This window comes from Salvelinus alpinus, chromosome 28 (assembly GCF_045679555.1).
Source record: "Salvelinus alpinus chromosome 28, SLU_Salpinus.1, whole genome shotgun sequence".
Taxonomy (NCBI): Eukaryota; Metazoa; Chordata; class Actinopteri; order Salmoniformes; family Salmonidae; genus Salvelinus; species Salvelinus alpinus.
Window position 1 is genome coordinate 39,458,930 of NC_092113.1, and position 22,684 is coordinate 39,481,613.

At 43.6% G+C, this 22,684-nt stretch overlaps 2 protein-coding genes across 2 annotated transcripts; both read right to left on the reverse strand.

Moving 5' to 3' along the window:
• Positions 1-9,291: 9,291 nt before the first annotated feature.
• Positions 9,292-14,426, reverse strand: LOC139557853 (pepsin A-like). Its single transcript, XM_071373110.1, has 9 exons — positions 14,319-14,426; positions 14,046-14,187; positions 13,530-13,647; positions 13,053-13,171; positions 12,512-12,708; positions 12,188-12,304; positions 10,395-10,539; positions 10,000-10,098; positions 9,292-9,601 (listed from the first exon to the last, which is right to left on the reverse strand). The coding sequence occupies exons 1-9, from the start codon at positions 14,375-14,377 to the stop codon at positions 9,464-9,466; spliced, it is 1,134 nt and encodes a 377-aa protein (XP_071229211.1). The 5' UTR covers positions 14,378-14,426; the 3' UTR covers positions 9,292-9,463.
• Positions 14,427-18,110: 3,684 nt separating this feature from the next.
• On the reverse strand, positions 18,111-22,427 carry prok1 (prokineticin 1). The gene is made up of 3 exons (XM_071373117.1): positions 21,924-22,427; positions 19,942-20,067; positions 18,111-19,262 (listed from the first exon to the last, which is right to left on the reverse strand). Exons 1-3 carry the CDS (start codon positions 21,996-21,998, stop codon positions 19,143-19,145), a joined length of 321 nt encoding a protein of 106 aa, XP_071229218.1. The 5' UTR covers positions 21,999-22,427; the 3' UTR covers positions 18,111-19,142.
• Between the last annotated feature and the right edge of the window lie 257 nt (positions 22,428-22,684).

A 22,684-nucleotide genomic window follows, 5' to 3' on the forward strand; every position in this document is an offset into this window, starting at 1 on the left:
TCAGATAAACCTAGGATATGGGGGGTCAGTTCAGATAAACCTAGGATATGGGGGGGTCAGTTCAGATAAACCTAGGATATGGGGGGTCAGTTCAGATAAACCTAGGATATGGGGGGTCAGTTCAGATAAACCTGGGATATGGGGGGTCAGTTCAGATAAACCTAGGATATGGGGGATTAGTTCAGACAAACCTAGGATATGGGGGGTCAGTTCAGATAAACCTAGGATATGGGGGGTCAGTTCAGATAAACCTAGGATATGGGGGGTCAGTTCAGATAAACCTGGGATATGGGGGGGGTCAGTTCAGATAAACCTGGGATATGGGGGGTCAGTTCAGATAAACCTGGGATATGGGGGGTCAGTTCAGATAAACCTAGGATATGGGGGGTCAGTTCAGACAAACCTAGGATATGGGGGGGCAGTTCAGATAAACCTAGGATATGGGGGGTCAGCTCAGATAAACAGGATATGGGGGGTCAGCTCAGATAAACCTAGGATATGGGGGTCAGTTCAGATAAACCTAGAGTATGGGGGGGTCAGTTCAGATAAACAGGATATAGCAAAGTGGGGACTTTTTTGAAAGTTGAAGCTCATTTACTGCATTTCTAGACAATTTAAAAACTCTATCATTCTATTTGGAGAACAGCAAAAACAAACAAAAATTGCCCTAACCATTAATTATCACTGCAATATTAGATTTAAAGGTCTGTGGAACGGCATATACACTGGGTGTACAAAACATTAAGGACAAATACCTAATATTTCGTATATTGCTGTGTTGTTGTTAAACGCTGTTATCAAATAACTTTGGCAATGTTAAGCTAATCTACTTTCCAAATGGAAACATGGGACATTTTGATAAGATTATGATAAGGTACATTCAGCATTACTTAGTCCCAGATAGGTGCAGTGAAATATGTTGTTTTAGAGGGTCAGTCATAGAGGTACGGCGCCCCCAAGAGCAAATTAGGGTTAACGACAGATTTTTCTCCTTGTCGGCTCACGTTTCACAAAACAGTTATTGAGTTATGTTATTAGCCTAAATTATGACTATGCAATCTATTCATCACATAAAGAATGGTATTCTATCTTAAATAGGTTTTTGCTATAATAGATGCACACAATCCTTTATTATAAAGGTTACATTTTATGGTGAAATAAAAGAGCTTCCCTAAACTTTAAACTCACGTGCCGCCTACGCATGTCGGCATTTGAAGTCGGCCTTGTTGTTATTTGATCATGTGTATTATGCGTCTATTTCACGTTGCACTGAATGTGCCGTTCCACAAGTAAATGAGACAATATACGATGAGGTTGCGTAATGGTCGACATTATACACCGAGTCACAAAACATTAGGAACACCTGCTCTTTCCATGACAGAGACTGACCAGGTGAATCCAGGTGAAAGATATGATCCCTTATTGATGTCACTTCTTATATCCACTTCAATCAGTGTAGATGAAGGCGAGGAGACGTGTTAAAGAAGGATTTACAAGCCTTGAGACAAATGAGACATGGATTGTGTATGTGTGCCATTCAGAGGGTGAATAGGTAAGACAAAATATTGAAGTGCCTTTGAACGGGGCTATGGTAGTAGGTGCCAGACGCACCTGTTTGAGTGTGTCAAGAACTGCAACGCTGCTGGGTTTTTCAACAGTTTCCCATGTGTATCAATAATGGTCCACAACCAAAAGGATATCCATCCAACTTGACACAACAGTGGGAAGCATTGGAGTCAACATGGGCCAGCATCCCTGTGGAACCCTTTCGACACCTTGTATAATCCATGACCCTACAAAAAAACGAAGAAAAAGGTTCATGTCCCAGACAATACACAGAATATTGACTGACCATCACAAGTTAATTTACATCATTCATGAACAATGGGTCTGTAATCAGGCGTTGGTGATCAGTACATTCAACAGAATGTCTGAAGGTATAGTAGAGGGAGTCTCTGACAAAACATTTTAACGATCAACTTTTAACCAGTTTAAAGATGAAAATGCTCATTTCTTTTTCTAATTTAAAACAATAACCTAAAGATGACGTGCAGGACATAATTCGAACTCTCGAAAGGATATATATTGTGGATATGTTGTGGATCTTAATGTTTTTCCTCATAATCCTGGACTATCGGACCACCATTTTATTACGTTTGTAATCGCAACAAATAATCTGCTCAGACCCCAACCAAGGAGCATCAAAAGTCGTGCTATAAATTCTGTCAACCCAAAAATTCCTTGATGCCTTTCCAGACTCCCTCTGCCTACCCAAGGACGTCAGAGAACAAAAATCAGTTAACCACCTAACTGAGGAACTCAATTTAACCTTGCGCAATACCCTAGATGCAGTTGCACCCCTAAAAACTAAAAACATTTGTCAGAAGAAACTAGCTCCCTGGTATACAGAAAATACCCGAGCTCTGAAGCAAGCTTCCAAAGAATTGGAACGGAAATGGCGCCACACCAAACTGGAAGTCTTCCGACTAGCTTGAAAAGACAATACTGTGCAGTTTCGAAGAGCCCTCACTGCTGCTCGATCATCCTATTTTTCCAACTTAATTGAGGAAAATAAGAACAATCCGAAATGTATTTTTGATACTGTCATAAACCTAACTAAAAAGCAGCATTTGAGAGACTTGAGAGACACTCAAGTGTTTTAGTACTATATCTCTTGACACAATGATGAAAATAATCATGGCCTCTAAACCTTCAAGCTGCATACTGGACCCTATTCCAACTAAACTACTGAAAGAGCTGCTTCCTGTGCTTGGCCCTCCTATGTTGAACATAATAAACGTCTCTATCCACCGGATGTGTACCAAACTCACTAAAAGTGGCAATAATAAAGCCTCTTGAAAAAGCCAAACCTTGACCCAGAAAATATAAAAAACTATCGGTCTATATCGAATCTTCCATTCCTCTCAAACATTTTAGAAAAAGCTGTTGCGCAGCAACTCACTGCCTTCCTGAAGAGAAACAATGTATACGAAATGCTTCAGTCTGGTTTTAGACCCCATCATAGCACGGAGACTGCACTTGTGAAGGTGGTAAATTACCTTTTAATGGCGTCAGACTGAGGCTCTGCATCTGTCCTCGTGCTCCTAGACCTTAGTGCTGCTTTTGATATCATCGATCACCACATTCTTTTGGAGAGATTGGAAACCCAAATTGGTCTACATGGACAAGTTCTGGCCTGGTTTAGATCTTATCTGTTGGAAAGATATCAGTTTGTCTCTATGAATGGTTTGTCCTCTGACAAATCAACTGTAAATTTCGGTGTTCCTCAAGGTTCCGTTTTAGGATCACTATTGTATTCACTATATATTTTACCTCTTGGGGATGCACTGTAGGCCTGGTGCACTGTAGGCCTGGTGCGTGGTGCCGGAACTGGTGGTACCGGACTGGGGACACGCATCTCAGGGCTAGTGCGGGGAGCAGCAACAGGACGCACAGGACTCTGGGGACACACAGGAGGCTTGGTGCATGGTTTAGGCACTGGTGGTAAAGGGCTGGAGACACGCACCATAGGGCTAGTGCGTGGAGGAGGCACTGGTGGTACTGGGTAGGGGCGGGGAGGTGGCGCCGGAAATACCGGACCGTGCATGCGTACTGGCTCCCTTGAGCACTGAGCCTGCCCAACCTTACCTGGTTGTATGCTCCCCGTCGCCTGACCAGTGCGGGGAGGTGGAATTACCCGCACCGGGCTATGTAGGCGAACCGGGGACACCATGCGTAAGGCTGGTGCCATGTACGCCGGCCCGAGGAGACGCACTGGTGACCAGATGCGTTGGGCCGGCTTTTATGACATATGGCTCAACGCTCAATCTAGCCCGGCCGATACGTGGAGCTGGAATGTACCGAACCGGGCTATGCACGCGTACAGGAGACACCGTGCGCTCTACTGCGTAACACGGTGTCTGCCCGTACTCTCGCTCTCCACGGTAAGTACAGGGAGTAGGCGCAGGTTTCCTACCTGACTTCGCCACACTCCCTTTAAGGCCCCCTTCCAAGAAATTTTTGGGTTGTACTCACGGGCTTCCAGCCTTGTTTCCGTGCTGCCTCCTCATATCGCCTCCTCTCGGCTTTAGCTGCCTCCAGCTCTTCACAAGGAAGGCGATATTCTCCCGGTTGTGCCCAAGGCCCCTTACCATCCAGTATCTCCTCCCATGTCCAAGAATCCTGTGTAGGTGGGTCCTGTTGCCGCTTTACATGCCGCTTGGTCCTGTATTGGTGGGTAATTCTGTCACGATCGTGTGGAGGATTGACGGACCAAAACGCAGCATTAGGAAAATAAGCCATCTTCCTTTTTATTATGAAGAAGGAGAACCAAAACACAAACCACTATTACAAAACTAACAAAACAAACAAACGACCGTGAAGCTATGAACGTAGTGCACATACAGGCTACAAACGTATAACATAGACAATTACCCACATCAAACGAAAGCCTATGGCTACCCTAAATATGGCTCCCAATCAGAGACAACAGAAATCAGCTGTCTCTAATTGGGAACCCATTCAGGCAACCATAGACTCTCCTAGACAACTACACCAACATAGACACAGCTAGACACATACACTCAACACAAACCCATACACTACACCCAACACCCCCTTTACCATATAACCACCCAAAACCGATAAAACCCAAACATTCCCCATGTCACACCCTGACCTAACTAAAATAATAAAGAAAACAAAGAATACTAAGGCCAGGGTGTGACAATGTCATTCGAAAACATCATGTTAATTTTCACTGCTATGCGGATGACACACAGCTTTACATTTCAATGAAACATGGTGAAGCGCCAAAATTGCCCTCGCTAGAAGCCTGTCTTTCAGACATAAGGAAGTGGATGGCTGCAAACTTTCTACTTTTAAACTCGGATAAAACAGAGATGCTTGTTCTAGGTCCCAAGAAACAAAGAGATCTTCTGTTGAATCTGACAATTAATCTTGATGGTTGTACAGTCGTCTCTAATAAACTGTGAAGGACCTCGGCGTTACTCTGGACCCTGATCTCTCTTTTGACGAACATATCAAGACTGTTTCAAGGACAGCTTTTTTCCATCTACGTAACATTGCAAAAATCAGAAACTTTCTGTCCAAAAATGATGCAGAAAAATGTATCCATGCTTTTGTTACTTCTAGGTTAGACTACTGCAATGCTCTACTTTCCGGCTACCCGGATAAAGCACTAAATAAACTTCAGTTAGTGCTAATTACGGCTGCTAGAATCCTGAATAGAAGCAAAAAAATGTATCATATTACTCCAGTGCTAGCCTCCCTACACTGACTTCCTGTTAAGGCAAGGGCTGATTTCAATGTTTTACTGCTAACCTACAAAGCATTACATGGGCTTGCTCCTACCTATCTTTCCGATTTGGTCCTGCCGTACATACCTACACGTACGCTACCTACACGTAAGACGCAGGCCTCCTAATTATCCCTAAAATTTCCAAGCAAACAGCTGGAGGCAGGGCTTTCTCCTATAGAGCTCCATTTTTATGGAATGGTCTGCCTACCCATGTGAGAGACGCAGACTCGGTCTCAACCTTTAAGTCTTTACTGAAGACTCATCTCTTTAGTAGGTCATATGATTGAGTGTAGTCTGGCCCAGGAGTGTAAAAAAGTAATCATTACAATGACTCAATTGCACTCAAGGCAACAATCAGTATTTATAGAATATATAAAAATCACTACAGATCACTTATCTAATCACCTGTATTTTTACAGTTTAACTATTTTTTTTTTTCTCAAAGCAAAAACAAATCTATTATCTTAAAACATGAGGGCAACATTACTGCCTATTTTGGAAAGGTTTGAGTCAAACTTGCTAAGTCCATTTTTTTAAAGCATTAAAGATTTTGCATTTATTTTATTAATTACTAGCTTACTGTTTAAAGATTACTGCTTATTTTTTATTTATTTAAAACCTCCGAAAGTGATTGATTCAAATGTATACTTTATCGCTTTATTTTTTGAATAATTGTCATCCAACAATGATAGAACTAATATAAAAATAAAAATAAATGTATTTTTTATTTTTACAAACCATAATTCTAGGAGTGCTGTCTCTGCCTGGCTGGTTCTTCTCCACTGGGATTCTCTGCCTCTATCCCTATTACAGGGGCTGAGTCACTGGCTTACTGGTGCTCTTCCATGCCATCCCTAGGAGGGGTGCGTCACTTGAGTGGGTTGAGTCACTGACGTGATCTTCCTGTCTGGGTTGGCGTCCCCCCCTTGGGTTGTGCCGTGGCGGAGATCTTTGTGGGCTATACTCGGCCTTGTCTCAGGATGGTAAGTTGGTGGTTGAAGATATCCCTCTAGTGGTGTGGGGGCTGTGCTTTGGCAAAGTGGGTGGGGTTATATCCTGCCTGTTTGGCCCTGTCCGGGGGTATCATCGGATGGGGCCACAGTGTCTCCTGACCCCTCCTGTCTCAGCCTCCAGTATTTATGCTGCAGTAGTTTATGTGTCGGGGGACTAGGGTCAGTTTGTTATATCTGGAGTACTTCTCCTGTCTTATCCGGTGTCCTGTGTGAATTTAAGTATGCTCTCTCTAATTCTCTCTCTCTTTCTTTCTCTCTCTCGGAGGACCTGAGCCCTGGGACCATGTCTCAGGACTACCTGGCATGATGACTCCTTGCTGTCCCCAGTCCACCTGGCCGTGCTGCTGCTCCAGTTTCAACTGTTCTGCCTGCGGCTATGGAACCCTGACCTGTTCACCGGACGTGCTACCTTTCCCAGACCTGCTGTTTTCAACTCTCTAGAGACAGCAGGAGCGGCAGAGATACTCTTAATGATCGGCTATGAAAAGCCAACTGACATTTACTCCTGAGTTGCTGACTTGTTGCACCCTCGACAACTACTGTGATTATTATTATTTGACCATGCTGGTCATTTATGAACATTTGAACATCTTGGCCATGTTCTGTTATAATCTCCACCCGGCACAGCCAGAAGAGGACTGGCTACCCCTCATAGCATGGTTCCTCTCTAGGTTTCTTCCTAGGTTTTGGCCTTTCTAGGGAGTTTTTCCTAGCCACCGTGCTTCTACACCTGCATTGCTTGCTGTTTGAGGTTTTAGGCTGGGTTTCTGGACAGCACTTTGAGATATCAGCTGATGTAAGAAGGGCTATATAAATAAATTTGATTTGATGCACAGTACCTGCATCATGTACCACTGCTGTGGGGTGGGAGGCAGTGGATCAAACCACTGAGGCAAATGGCAGGGGGGGTCGCAATATTTTAAAACTTAAAGACAAGCTATTAAGTGTCTATAATCAGCACAAGTGCTTTCATTGCGTATTATTAATATTATTGAAATTACATAGTTATGTTTACAGTGATATATTGGGGGGGACAAATCATATTTTTCCCAGGATGGGGGGTCGTGTCCCCCCTGTCCCCCCTGGGATTTCCGCCTATGGTTGGGTCTAATTGTGTTGCTCTCCTGGGGCTCTGTGGAGTCTGTTTGTGAACAGAACCCCAGGACCAGCATTCTTAGCGAGCTCTTCTCCAGGTTTATTTCTCTGTAGGTGATGGCTTTGTTATGGAAGGTTTGAGAATTGATTGTAGAATTTAACGTCTCTTTTCTGGAATTTGATAATTAGCGGGTATCGTCCTAATTCTGCTCTGCATGCATTATTTGGTGAACACAGGATATTTTATATTTTTATTTTTGCAGAATTCTACATGCAGTCTCAATTTGGTGTTTACTCTCTATGTCTCTCTCTACCTTCCACCTGTCACGTCTAATGACCCCTACTCTCTCTATATCTGTCTCTCTCTCTACCTTCTAATGACCCCTACTCTCTCTGTATCTGTCTCTCTCTACCTTCTAATGACCCCTGCTCTCTCTATATCTGTCTCTATCTACCTTCTAATGACCCCTACTCTCTCTCTGTATCTGTCTCTCTACCTTCTAATGACCCCTACTATCTCTGTATCTGTCACGACTTCCACCGAAGTTGTTCCCTCTCCTTGTTCAGGCGGTGTTCGGCGGTCGACGTCACCGGCTTTCTAGCCGCCACCGATCCATGTTTCATTTTTCCTTTTGTTTTGTCTGTTTACACACCTGGTTCCCATCTCATAATTATGTTCCTTATTTAACCCTCTGGTTTCCCTTTCTGTTTTGTGTGTGATTGTCTTTCGTGTATTCCGGTGTGTTGTATTTTGAGTCCTGTTTTGTCCTTGTTTGGAACGGGATTTTGTTACGTTTTGGATTGAGTAAATCAGTGATTGTTACTTTTACCTGTGTCCTGCGCCTGACTCCTTCTAAGAGGTGCGTGATTCTGTCAGAGTCTATCTAAAAGATAGCGAAGGAGTCAGGCGCAGGACACAGGTAAGAGTAAGGTATGACAAAACATTTATTTTTACTGCTCTAATTACGTTGGTAACCAGTTTTATAACAGCAATAAGGCACCTTGGGGGTTTGTGATTATATGGCCAATATACCACGGCTAAGGGCTGTATCCAGGCACTCCGCGTTGTGTCTTGCTTAGAACAGCCCTTAGCCGTGGTATATTGGCCATATACCACACCTCGCCGGGCCTTATTGCTTAAATAGCCTACATATTCTTGCTTTGAACTTCTAACAGGAGTGGGAGCGAGTGGGACGGGTGAGATCATTGTCATGCATGCACAAGAGCAGCTGTTAACCGATTTGACCGCTCCAACGCAGTTCCACCTCCGACACCGCCAAAACATCAGCTGTGCGGGTGTCGGCTATCGCCAGTTAACGCTTGATTTGATTGATTCTAAGTTTTATGCCATCATGTTGATATCATGGATGGTCAGTCGTTGCATCCACAGCTCTGTCTATTCATTTGAGAGTGGTTTCATTTCTCCAGGCCCATCCCTCAGCTTTTTACCAAAACAGGTGGGGTGACCACTTTGTTTCAGATACAGATTCTAGCTTTAAGGTGATTGATTTATATCTATTTTGACTCATAAACCATACAAATAAAGGATGAATCCGCTGCACCAGGATTTACTTTTGATTTTGATATCAGACTGAGATAGATACAGTATCTATCGGGACATCAGGTTATCTGGCATCCAATCACCATGTCCTTATCAGTTTCCTCTGGAGAAACCCTTACAGCCAGAGCGTTCTCGTACCCCGAGTCCTATTAAAGATGGTTATCTATGGTTCTGGGCCTACCTGCCTTCACCATGTCTAGATCTATGTTCTATAGTATTCTATTATTTTTCTTACATTAAGAGGTTCCACAAGAGGATAGTTTCACTTCAGGGAGAAAGAGCTACAGACAACCAAACACACATTTTAGCATTGGGAATATAGTGTATTTTATTCTTTGGCAACTGTGCACATTTCACAATCTACAACATTTCCCCAACTATGCCAATTCTAGTGCTACAATCACATATATAACATATTACTATTCATAACTGGAAGACTTCGATTCAATCCAGACTTATTTCACAGTAGATATCTTACGCGATCTGGGCCAGACCGACATTGTTGTTCTGTCTGTCAAAGATGGCATAGTACTGCCTGATGAAGACATCTCCAAGGATCCAGAGCTGCTGAGTTCCACCGTTACCAAAACCAGTCCTACAGCCGTAGGAGCTCTACAGAGAGAGAGAGAGAGAGAGGAGGAAAATCAGGCATGTGAGGCCCTTTGCTTCTAGGATCTGAAAGAAAGGATACGTCTCAGATGTACATGTGTTCTGATGAAGGAGCTACGAAACACATCAGCATTAAAGATCAGATGGGTCATATAGGTTGTCTTTCAGTAGACTACCTGGGAGGTGATAGGTTGTATGTAACATGTCTTTCAGTAGACTACCTGGGAGGTGATAGGTTGTAGGTAACATGTCTTTCAGTAGACTACCTGGGAGGTGATAGGTTGTAGGTAACATGTCTTTCAGTAGACTACCTGGGAGGTGATAGGTTGTAGGTAACATGTCTTTCAGTAGACTACCTGGGAGGTGATAGGTTGTATGTAACATGTCTTTCTGTAGACTACCTGGGAGGTGTAGGCGGAGGCAGGGATGGTGAAGGCGTTTCCGTTGAGGGTAAAGGTCACCGCGGGCATGTTGGCGATGTTGTTGCAGTTCACGGTGGCCTATGAGAGGAGTAATAACATGTTGTAATTTATTCTGTGGTTAATCAAAGGGGAGGCGGTGATTGAGGGGAAAAACATCAAGAACAGATTTACACCCTTTTCACACGACCACGCCGGTCCCAACCCAAATATGTTTAGCATGGTTGTTCCAACAATACGGTCGTTCCAACGACTAACAAGGCCAGGCAGCTTAGTGCAGTTCCGCTCAGTAGTGTGAAAATCCTTATAGTTGGACACGTGTGTGTGTGCGTGTGTGTGTGTGCGTGTGTGTGTGTGCGTGTGTGCGTGTAACTCACATCTCCATACTGGTCAGTGGTGGCTCCGACCCAGCTGTTCATGTTGTTGATGTCAGTGGTTGGTCCAACGATCTGGGAGGTGCCAGTATCTATGATAGCCTGACACCCACCATTGCAAGCCACTGTGTTGCCATTGATGGTAACGCTGGAAGGACAAATACTAGCTGAGTTTACCTGTTCTTCCTCTATTTGGTTGTATGTATATTTCTTGCCATTTTTAGGTTTTTGTTGTGAGAAAATTAACTTCAACGTGCTAAGTGCACAGCAACATTTATTCATAGGCTCCAGACAGGAAGTAGGAATGTTCATTTCATGTACTTGTCCAATATCAAACCTGTTGACTTTTCCCACACTTCTTTTTACATTACAGCCTTATTCTAAAATGGATTAAATATAACATCTTCCTCGTCAATCTACACACAATACCCCATAATGACATCACAATACCCCATAATGACATTACAATACCCCATAATGACAAAGCGAGAAAAAAAACATGACAGCAGGTTTTTTGACATTTTAGCAAATGTATAAAACATTTAAAACAGATACCATATTTACATAAGTATTCAGATCCTTTGCTATGAGACTGGAAATTGAGTTCAGGTGCATCCTGTTTCCATTGATCATCCTTGAGATGTTTCTACAACTTGATTGGAGTCCATCTGTGGTAAATTCAATTGATTGGACATGATTTGAAAAGGCACACACCTGTCTATATAAGGTCCCGCATTTGACAATGCATGTCAGAGCAAAAACCAAGCCTGAGGTCGAAGGAATTGTCCGTAGAGCTCCAAGACAGGATTGTGTCAAGACACAGAACTGGGTAAGGGTACCACAACATTTCTGAGGTATTGAAGGTCCCCAAGAACCCAGTGGCCTCCATCATTCTTAAATGGAAGAAGTTTGGAACCACTCTTCTTAAAGCTGGCTGCCTGGCAGAATTGAGCAATTGGGGAAGAAGGGTCTTGGTCAAGGAGGTAACCAAGAGCCCGATGGTCACTCTGACAGAGCTCCAGAGTTCCTCTGTGGAGATGGGAGAACCTTCCAGAAGGACAACCATCTCTGCAGCCCTTCACCAATTAGGCCTATATGGTAGAGTGGCCAGATGGAAGCCACTCCTCAGTAAAAGGCACATGACAGCCCACTTGGAGTTTGCCAAAAGGCACCTAAAGACTCTCAGACCATGAGAAACAAGATTCTCTGATCTGATGAAACCAAGATTGAATTCTTTGGCCTGAATGCCAAGCGTCACGTCTGGAGGAAACCTGGCACCATCCCTACGGTGAAGCATGTGGTGGCAGCATCATGCTGTGGGGATGTTTTTCAGCAGCAGGGACTGGGAGACTAATCAGGATTGAGGGAAAGATGAACGATACAAAGTACAGAGAAACTCCCCAAATACAGTTGTGCCAAGCTTGTTGTGTCATACCCAAGAAGACTCGAGGCTGTAATTGCTGCCAAAGGTGCTTCAACAAAGTACTGAGTAAAGGGTCTGAATACTTATGTAAGTTTCTAATATCTTTATATGTATATATATATAAATATATATATATATATATACACACACACAACATCAGGTTTCTAAAAACCTGATTTTGCTTTGCATTATGGAGCATTGTGTGTAGATGGAAAAGGGGGGAAAACTATGCAATCGATTTTAGAATAAGGCTGTAACTTAATGTGCAGAAAAAGTCAAGGGGTCTGAATACTTTCCGAAGGCACTGTATAGACATGAATCTTGGTATGGGAATGGACCAGGATATAGGCTCTGTGTGGACTAGTGTACCTACCTGTCCATGTTGATCTGCCAGTAGGTCTCGGAGGACAGGGGGATCCAGGTGATCTGTCCGGTGTAGTAGTTAGACTCAATGTCTCCGAAAGACACCACACTACCCTGTGCTGAGTTTCTATTGGACGAGGAGAAAGTTCAACAAGGTTGTTTAACCATCAACACATGTTGAAATGGATGTCACCTTTCCTTCAAAGACATTTAAAGCAGTTGTATAATTGTATTTAATATCAATTCGCTGGTACGTTCTTGCTGTATTAATATCACAGCTAAGAGAGAAAAGGCCAGCTCTCGTCCAGGTGTATTTGTACAGTTACTATGTTACCCGCTCAGGTAGACGGAGAAGAGGCTCTGGGACACCAGGCCCTGGGTCATCATGTTGTCAAAGACGGGTGTGGCCCCAGAGGCCGCCAGGTTGGGGAAAGCCAGGCCCAGGATACCGTCGGCAACCATGTGGGCCATGAAGGGAGCCTCGGTCTGACTGGCACCAAAGATCTGCTTAGTCACAGAGATACCGCCCACCTGGAAACACAGAACAGCAAGCGTCAGTCACTGGAACACCATAGAAATAGAATTACTAGAATATGATTTCCCCATTCAAGTCAATTGTTTGGTGACGTGTGGACCGGCGGCCATATTGAGTGTACCCAAAATAGTAATTATATTTCTTTGCTGACTGTACTGGAGTCAGTTACTAATATACTTTTTAGCATGTGATGATATAAAACAGGACCGCTTTGGGATGGCGGGTCCTGAATGGAAGATTATTTGAGGGGTTGCATTGTATGTAATGTACAGTATGTTGTAATTGAAAGTGTCAATTAAACATGTATCACAATAATGTGTAGCTAGCTACATTTACATACGGAAACAGTGTCGTATGCCAGCTGTCCAGTCATGCTGCCAGTTCCGTACTGAATGGAAACAGGCTTGTTGGCCCACGTGAAGGTGCTGGACTGGGCAGGATTGTATTTGGCATGATTCTCTATTTAAAAACATGAACATGTTCATTACAGACCAGGTACATACTGTGCCATTGCAAAACTGAACATTCATTTATTCATTGGTATTGATCTATTCGCTACCATCCACGCTCTTAAGGGGACAATATAAAAAATGTATTAATCCTATTCCATTGTTTAATTGTGTTGAGCCAACCCTCTTATGCTGTAAACCCTCAACCCCTAACCTCAACCCACAACCAAGTCTCCCATTCTCCCAAGTACTCAATATGAAACTGTATTTTGCAACTTTTGTCACAAGAGACTACTCGTAAACTATTTTAGAAATATAGCTATTCTCCAACGCCAACAGTGTTCTACAGACCCCAAAGATATACTCACGGCAGGCCTGGCTGGAGCAGTAGACAGAGGGAACCCACAGGTTGGAGGAGCCAGTGTCAAAGATGACCTTGAAGGACTGGGGAGGGGTTCCAATGGTTATCACTCCGTAGTAGGACATCTGCAGGGAGACGGTGACAGGGTCACACAAGTGAACATTTCACAGTCCTATGAAGAAACAGACATTTGTCTAACAACGTAGCTAGTCACATGCCAAGAAGCATGGCTGGCTATATGCTCCTCTGTAAGCTCATAATTAATCTGATCATGCCAGTGTACATTTAACTTAAGCAAGACATGAACACAAACTGTAGAGCCAATGGGGTTCAAACTATGCAGTCACAATATCCAACATGTAATGACATTTTTGAAACAATAATCATACAGCCTATAGACTGGCCTGGTCCCAGGTCTGTTTGCGCTGTATAGACAACTCCCATGGCCATTAGCTATAGAGCAAAAACAGTTGTGGGACCAGCCACCAGGCATTTCACCATACTGCTTCTGTCTGTGCCTTACATCAGCGTCGTTGGTCATAGCCTCATCACCGGTCTGGTAGAACTTGGCCATAGGGTTGTAGGGGAACTTCAGCCTGGTCTCCTCCCATATACCCTTCTCCATCAGGGTCTCTCTGGCAGTCTTCCCCTTGATCAGAGAGATCCTGAAAACACAGTCACAATCTAAATCCCCTTTATTCGCCGCAATTACCATGTACCATGAATTGGACCTGGGGTCAGGTGCTGACAACAATAAACAGAATATGCAGACTGAGAAGAGAAGAACAAAACTTACTTCATATTACACTCGGACAGGGCCACTAGGGCACACAGGAGGACAGCCCAGTTCATCATGGTTGCTTCTGGTTCTTCTTGGACAGAGGGAGTGAAGTTAGGAGGAGGAGAACCCAGGCCTTATATACAGTTGTCCTGGACACCAGGACCCAATCCCACAGCCAATCGACCATGTTAATGCCCTCCTTCAGCACACAATGTCAAAGCTATGGGTATGTCCCAAAATGGCATGCTATCCCCTATATAGTGCACTACTTTTGAACAGGGCCCATATGCCTCTGGTCAGAAGTAGTGCCCTATGTAGGGAACAGAGTGCCATTTGGAACACTAGTGATAACACAACTTCAGATAAGAAAAGTGTGAAGTGGTTACAAATATAAAACGCCTATGTAGCAAAAGTAAATATAATTCAGGAACAATGTTAATGAACAGTCATCTAATCTGGGAAAGCAAAATATATCTGGATACTAGTCTGTGCAACAGTGGGGTCAGTTCAGATTAACCTAGGATATGGGGGGTCAGTTCAGATTAACCTAGGATATGGGGGGTCAGTTCAGATTAACCTAGGATATGGGGGGTCAGTTCAGATAAACCTAGGATATGGGGGGTCAGTTCAGCTAAACCTGGGATATGGGGGGTCAGTTCAGATAAACCTAGGATATGGGGGGGTCAGTTCAGATAAACCTGGGATATGGGGGGTCAGTTCAGATAAACCTGGGATATGGGGGGTCAGTTCAGATAAACCTGGGATATGGGGGGTCAGTTCAGATAAACCTAGAGTATGGGGGGTCAGTTCAGATAAACCTAGGATATGGGGGGTCAGTTCAGATAAACCTGGGATATGGGGGGTCAGTTCAGATAAACCTGGGATATGGGGGGTCAGTTCAGATAAACCTAGGATATGGGGGGTCAGTTCAGATAAACCTAGGATATGGGGGGTCAGTTCAGATAAACCTGGGATATGGGGGGTCAGTTCAGATAAACCTAGGATATGGGGGGTCAGTTCAGATAAACCTAGGATATGGGGGGTCAGTTCAGATAAACCTAGAGTATGGGGGGGTCAGTTCAGATAAACCTAGGATATGGGGGGTCAGTTCAGATAAACCTGGGATATGGGGGGTCAGTTCAGATAAACCTAGAGTATGGGGGGGTCAGTTCAGATAAACCTAGAATATGGGGGGTCAGTTCAGATAAACCTAGGGTACGGGGGGTCAGTTCACACATGGGAAACTGTTGAAAAACCCAGCAGCGTTGCAGTTCTTGACACACTCAAACAGGTACGCACCTACTACCATAGCCCCGTTCAAAGGCACTTCAATATTTTGTCTTACCCATTCACCCTCTGAATGGCACACATACACAATCCATGTCTCATTTGTCTCAAGGCTTGTAAATCCTTCTTTAACACGTCTCCTCGCCTTCATCTACACTGATTGAAGTGGATATAAGAAGTGACATCAATAAGGGATCATAGCTTTCACCTGGATTCACCTGGTCAGTCTCTGTCATGGAAAGAGCAGGTGTTCCTAATGTTTTGTGACTCGGTGTATAATGTCGACCATTACTCAACCTCATCGTATATTGTCTCATTTACTTGTGGAACGGCACATTCAGTGCAACGTGAAATAGACGCATAATACACATGATCAAATAACAACAAGGCCGACTTCAAATGCCGACATGCGTAGGCGGCACGTGAGTTTAAAGTTTAGGGAAGCTCTTTTTTTTCACCATAAAATGTAACCTTTATAATAATGGATTTCATGCATCTATTATAGCAAAAACGTTTTTAAGATAGGCTACCATTCTTTATGTGATGAATAGATTGCATAGTCTTAATTTAGGCTAATAACATAACTCAATCACTGTTTTGTGAAACGTGAGCCGACAAGGAGAAAAATCTGTCTTTAGCCCTAATTTGCTCTTGGGGCGCCGTACCTCTATGACTGACCCTCTAAAAGAACATATTTCACTGCACCTATCTGGGACTAAGTAATGCTGAATGTACCTTATCATAATCTTATCAAAATGTCCCATGTTTCCATTTGGAAAGTAGATTAGCTTGCCATTGCCAAAGTTATTTGATAACAGCGTTTAACAACAACACAGCAATATACGAAGGAAAAGGTTCATGTCCCAGACAATACACAGAATATTGACTGACTACCACAAGTTTATTTATATCATTAATGAACAATGGGTCTGTAATCAGGCGTTGGTGATCAGTACATTAAACAGAATGTCTGAAGGTATAGTAGAGGGAGTCTCTGACAAAACATTTTAACGATCAACTTTTAACCAGTTTAAAGATGAAAATGCTCATTTCTTTTTCTAATTTAAAACAGTAACCTAAAGATGACGTGCAGGACACAATTCGAACTCTCGAAAGGATATATACTGCTTTGGTATGGCACCCTCCACAATATAAATCAAAACGCTAATATTTTTTATTTAACTAGGCAAGTCAGTTAAGAACAAATTCTTATTTACAATGACTGCCTACCCGAGACAAACCCGGACGACGCTGGGCCAATTGTGCTCTGCCCTATGGGACTCCCAATTACGGCCGGATGTGATACAGCCTGGATTCGATCCAGGGACTGTAGTGACGCCTCTTGCACTGAGATGCAGCGCCTTAGACCGCTGCGACACTCAGGAGCCAAATGACGATGATGATGATGATGATGATGAGGAATGTGCAAGGAACAGTACAGTGCTTAACTATGACGCTTTCTAATTGACTGATTGGCTGGGAAAACATTGTAAACAAACATCAGAATGCAGCTATGAATAAATAACTAAAACTGTTTTCTGAGTCAGAGTCACGACTTGTTTTGACAATCGGATTGTTCCCAATTATGTTTCTATAGCCACAACATATGTTGAATACAACCTTAGTTACGGACTCATTTGACATTGAATCTCACGTGTTTCAGTCATTGGAAAGACAAGTGCTCCAGGGGCGTTTTGAAGAGGCTGATTACGGCCGCGTGATACCCGAGTAAAACAAAGAGGTATGGACTTTCACTAAGAGATAAGATAGTACACTGAACAAAAAAACATAAACACAACATGTAAAGTGTTGGTCCCATGAGCTGAAATAAAAGATCCCCAGAAATGTTCCATACCGTACGGACAAAAAGCATATTTCTCTCAAATTTTGTGCACATTTTTATTTTTTACATCCCAGTTAGTATTTCTCCTTTTCCAAGATAATCCATCCACCTGACAGGTGTGGCATATCAAGAAACGGATTAAACAGGATGATCATTACACAGTAGCACTTTCTGCTGGTGAGAATAAAAGACCACTCTAAAATGTGCCGTTTTGTCACACAACACAATGCCACAAGTTTTGAGGGAGCGTGCAATTGGCATGCTGACTGCAGGTATGTCCACCAGAACTATTGCCAGAGAATTGAATGTTAATTTCTCTACCATAAGCCACCTCCAATGTCGTTTTTGAGAATTTGGCAGTACAGCCAACCGTCCTCACAACCGCTGACCACGTGTAACCACGCCAACCCAGGACCCCCACATGTGGCTTCGTCTGAGACCAGCCACCCGGACAGCTGATGAAACTGAGGAGTATTCTGTCTGTAATTAAACCCTTTTGTGGGGAAAAACTCATTCTGATTGGCTGGGACTGGCTCCCCAGTGGGTGTGTCTATGCCCTCCCAGGCCCACCCAGGGCCTAATTCATTTATTTAAATTGTCTGAATTAGTTATATGAACTGTAACTCAGTAGTCATTGAAATTGTTGCATGTTGAGTTTATATTTTTGTTCAGTATATATAACTTACATAATTACTTACATAACAACAACAGACACAACACACAGTGTAAGTATATGTTTTTCACAGTGGTATGATACAGTGGTATGATCCAGTGGTATGATACAGTGGTATGATACAGTGGTATGATCCAGTGGTATGATACAGTGGTATGATACAGTGAGTTTAATTTGCAAAAATGTTGATAATAAATAAAAACATACATTTGCATATGAATTAAACAGTCAATTATTGTGATTTGCATCAAGCTTTTGACAGGCATGTGTATTAAAACTACAGTCTGCAATTGGTACATACTTTAAAAAAAAATGTTGCTATGTATCTTTCTTGGCACAGTTTAGCATGTATATATTGTATTGGCATGTCTTTGGTGGCCAGTGGGGCACAGTGAGGTGTATTTACAGATGTTATATCCTCATGAATATATAACAGTATAGTACATAGAACAAAGACAAAGTAAAGGGAAGAGAGTGAAGGTCATGTGTGATTGAGGGACTAAGTAAAGGGAAGAGAGTGATGGTCATGTGTGATTGAGAGACAAAGTAAAGGGAAGAGAGTGAAGGTCATGTGTGATTGAGGGACTAAGTAAAGGGAAGAGAGTGAAGGTCATGTGTGATTGAGGGACTAAGTAAAGGGAAGAGAGTGAAGGTCATGTGTGATTGAGGGACTAAGTAAAGGGAAGAGAGTGAAGGTCATGTGTGATTGAGAGACTAAGTAAAGGGAAGAGAGTGAAGGTCATGTGTGATTGAGGGACTAAGTAAAGGGAAGCGGGTGAAGGTCATGTGTGATTGAGAGACTAAGTAAAGGGAAGAGAGTGAAGGTCATGTGTGATTGAGAGACTAAGTAAAGGGAAGAGAGTGAAGGTCATGTGTGATTGAGAGACTAAGTAAAAGGGAAGAGAGTGAAGGTCATGTGTGATTGAAGAACTAAGAAGGGGAAGAGAGTGAAGGTCATGTGTGATTGAATGTGCTGCTGTCATTGTTTCCCCATCTTTCTCCTCTTCTTCTCTCTCCTCTTCTTCCTCCTCTGTCATCAAAAGTCCAGGTTTTTGAAGTCTTTGGTACACCTGTATGTGCTACCTGTGTAGCTGGTACAGACCAAATGAGGAAGACATGGACAGGTGTGATGCTGCCTTTTTCCTGGATAGGGCACCTGGAAGAAATAATCATTATCTACATTTGATTCAACTTTATTGATCTCCCACAGGATCCATTCAATCACATTGAGCCATCAGCTCTAGGGCTAAATGAAGACTTGGTCAAACGCCATAGGAGATCATGGAACTATTCCATTGGGAAACGGAGGACCATTCAGTTGTCAATTCCCAGAGATAAACTTTGTAGAGTGAACTAACCCGGCTGGAGGCTGAGCCGATCTCCAGCCGATCAAAGTGATGTATTACTTCCATTGGTTTGATTCATGATGAAATCAAAAATCAATAACTTCTGAAGTTATCATCCTAAGCAACAACTGTGTGTGTGTTTATGTGCACTTCTGTGTGTTTATGTGCACTTCTGTGTGTTTATGTGCACTTCTGTGTGTTTATGTGCACTTCTGTGTGTTTATGTGCACTTCTGTGTGTTTATGTGCACTTCTGTGTGTTTATGTGTGTGTGCGTGCGCTTGTGTGTGTATACCTGTGTGTGTGTGTTTGCACATGTGAGTGCGTGTGCCAGCCAGTACGTGTCATCAAATATATGCATGCGTGTGTGTGTGTGTGTGTGTGTGTGTGTGTGTGTGTGTGTGTGTGTGTGTGTGTGTGTGTGTGTGTGTGTGTGTGTGTGTGTGTGTGTGTGTGTGCGCGCGTTCATGCGTGTGTGTGTGTTCCTCACCTTGTGACTGAAGGGGTGGCACTCGTCCCCCTCTTCCCCTCGTGGTATACACATCCGCAGTCCCCTAAGCCACAGACTGACAGCACAGCACAGACCAAACCCACACTGAACATCTCTATCACACGCCTGACAGAGATGGGGGGAGAGAGAGAGAGAAAGTGTGAGAGAGAGAGAGAAAGTGTGAGAGAGAGAGAGAGATGACCGCCACACATTTTTTTATTGTAGCAAACTTTCAAATGCCTCTGCAAACTCAGTTTGGGTGCAGGTTTTCTGTGCCGGTCTGGTGTTGTAGTAAACCTTCTGACTCTGGACCACACACCCCCACTGGAACCAGGAAACGCATACCCACTGGAACCAGGAAACGCACCCCCACTGGAACCAGGAAACACATACCCACTGGAACCAGGAAACGCACCCCCACTGGAACCAGGAAACGCACCCCCACTGGAACCAGGAAACGCACCCCCACTGGAACCAGGAAACACACCCCCACTGGAACCAGGAAACGCATACCCACTGGAACCAGGAAACGCACCCCCACTGGAACCAGGAAACACATACCCACTGGAACCAGGAAACGCACCCCCACTGGAACCAGGAAACGCACCCCCACTGGAACCAGGAAACGCACCCCCACTGGAACCAGGAAACACACCCCCACTGGAACCAGGAAACGCATACCCACTGGAACCAGGAAACCCCCCCCCCACTGGAAACAGGAAACGCACCCCCACTGGAACCAGGAAACACACCCCCACTGGTACCAGGAAACGCATACCCACTGGAACCAGGAAACGCACCCCCACTGGAACCAGGAAACACCCCCCCCCCCCCCCCCCCACTGGAAACAGGAAACACCCCCCCCCACTGGAACCAGGAAACGCATACCCACTGGAACCAGGAACACAATCTCAATTTGGTTTTTACTCTCTCTGTCTCTCTCTACCTTCCAACTGTCACTTATAATGACCCCTACTCTCTCTGTATCTGTCTCTCCCTACCTTCTAATGACCCCTACTCTCTCTATATCTGTCTCTCCCTACCTTCTAATGACCCCTACTCTCTCTGTATCTGTCTCTCTCAGTGGTGTAAAGTACCTAAGTAAAAATACTTTTAAGTACTACTGAAGTAGTTTTTTTTTGGTATCTGTAATTTACTATTTATATTTTTGACTACTTTTACTTTTACTCCACTACACTCCTGAAGAAAATAATGTACTTTTTACTCCTTACATTTTCCCTGACACCCAAAAGTACTTGTTACATTTTGAATGCTTAGCAGGACAGGAGAATTGTCTAATTCACACACTTATGAAGAGAACATCCCTGGTCATCCATACGGCCTCTGATCTGGCAGACTCACTAAACACAAATTATTTGTTTGTAAATTATGTCTGTGTTGAACTGTGCCCCTGGCTATCCGTTAATTTAAAAAAACAGGAAAATCGTGTCGCCCGGTTAGCTTAATATAAGACATTTTAAATTATTTATACTTTTACTTTTGATATACTTTTTTTAACTCAAGTAGTATTTTACTAGGTGACTTTTACTTTTACTTGAGTCATTTTCTTTTAAAGGTATCTTTACTTTAACTCTGGTATGAAAATTGGGTACTTTTTCCACCACTGGTCTCTCTCTCTACCTTCCACCTGTCACTTCTAATGACCCCTACTCTCTCTATATCTGTCTCTCTCTACCTTCTAATGATCCCTACTCTCTCTATATCTGTCTCTCTCTCTACCTTCTAATGATCCCTACTCTCTCTATATCTGTCTCTCTCTACCTTATGATGATCCCTACTCTCTCTGTATCTGTCTCTCTCTACCTTCTAATGACCCCTACTCTCTCTATATCTGTCTCTCTCTACCTTATAATGACCCCTACTCTCTCTCTATCTGTCTCTCTCTACCTTCACGTTTCACAATGACAACTCTATTAGTTAAAATGTCCACACAGAACATGAATGAAAGGTTTGTCACTCACCCCAGTGATGACAGCCCCCCTGGACCAGTTGAAAGAAATCATTAAGATGGAGAGAAACAGGACCCTGGTCCCCATGGCCGTAGCAGCAACAGTAGCACAGGATAGTGTAGGGTACCACTCTCTCCTCAACACAGCAATACTGTAGCCCCCTTCAGCGCAGTGGCTACTTTCTGTTGTCAGTCTCTCCTCAACACAGCAATACTGTAGTCCCCTTCAGAGCAATGGCTACTTTCTGTTGTCAGTCTCTCCTCAACACAGCAATACTGTAGCCCCCTTCAGCGCAGTGGCTACTTTCTGTTGTCAGTCTCTCCTCAACACAGCAATACTGTAGCCCCCTTCAGAGCAGTGGCTACTTTCTGTTGTCAGTCTCTCCTCAACACAGCAATACTGTAGTCCCCTTCAGAGCAGTGGCTACTTTCTGTTGTCAGTCTCTCCTCAACACAGCAATACTGTAGTCCCCTTCAGCGCAGTAGCTACTTTCTGTTGTCAGTCTCTCCTTCTTGTGCTGTCCGTCTGACTCACTGTGCCTGGTGTCATGTCCAAGCTCTCTCTCTCTCTTTTCATCCTCTCCCTTTCCACCCCCCCCCCCCCCAATGTATATATAAAAAAAATGAAATACCTTATTTACATAATTATTCAGACCCTTTGCTATGAGACTCGAAATTGAGCTCCGGTGTATCCCGTTTCATTGATCATCATTGAAATGTTTCTACAACTTGATTGGAGTCCACATGATTTTGAAAGAAACACACCTGTCTGTA

Coding starts and splice junctions, on each gene's coding strand:
- prok1 (XM_071373117.1), bottom strand. CDS start 21,998: ATGGGGACCAGGGTCCTGTTTCTCTCCATCTTAATGATTTCTTTCAAC. Junction 20,068..21,923: donor GGGGGGCTGTCATCACTGGG/GTGAGTGACAAA, acceptor CATCTCTGTCAG/GCGTGTGATAGAGATGTTCA. Junction 19,263..19,941: donor GCCACCCCTTCAGTCACAAG/GTGAGGAACACA, acceptor TATTTCTTCCAG/GTGCCCTATCCAGGAAAAAG.
- LOC139557853 (XM_071373110.1), bottom strand. CDS start 14,377: ATGATGAACTGGGCTGTCCTCCTGTGTGCCCTAGTGGCCCTGTCCGAG. Junction 10,540..12,187: donor TGGCAGATCAACATGGACAG/GTAGGTACACTA, acceptor TTGTCCTTCCAG/CGTTACCATCAATGGCAACA. Junction 10,099..10,394: donor CCACTGACCAGTATGGAGAT/GTGAGTTACACG, acceptor CTCCTCTCATAG/GCCACCGTGAACTGCAACAA.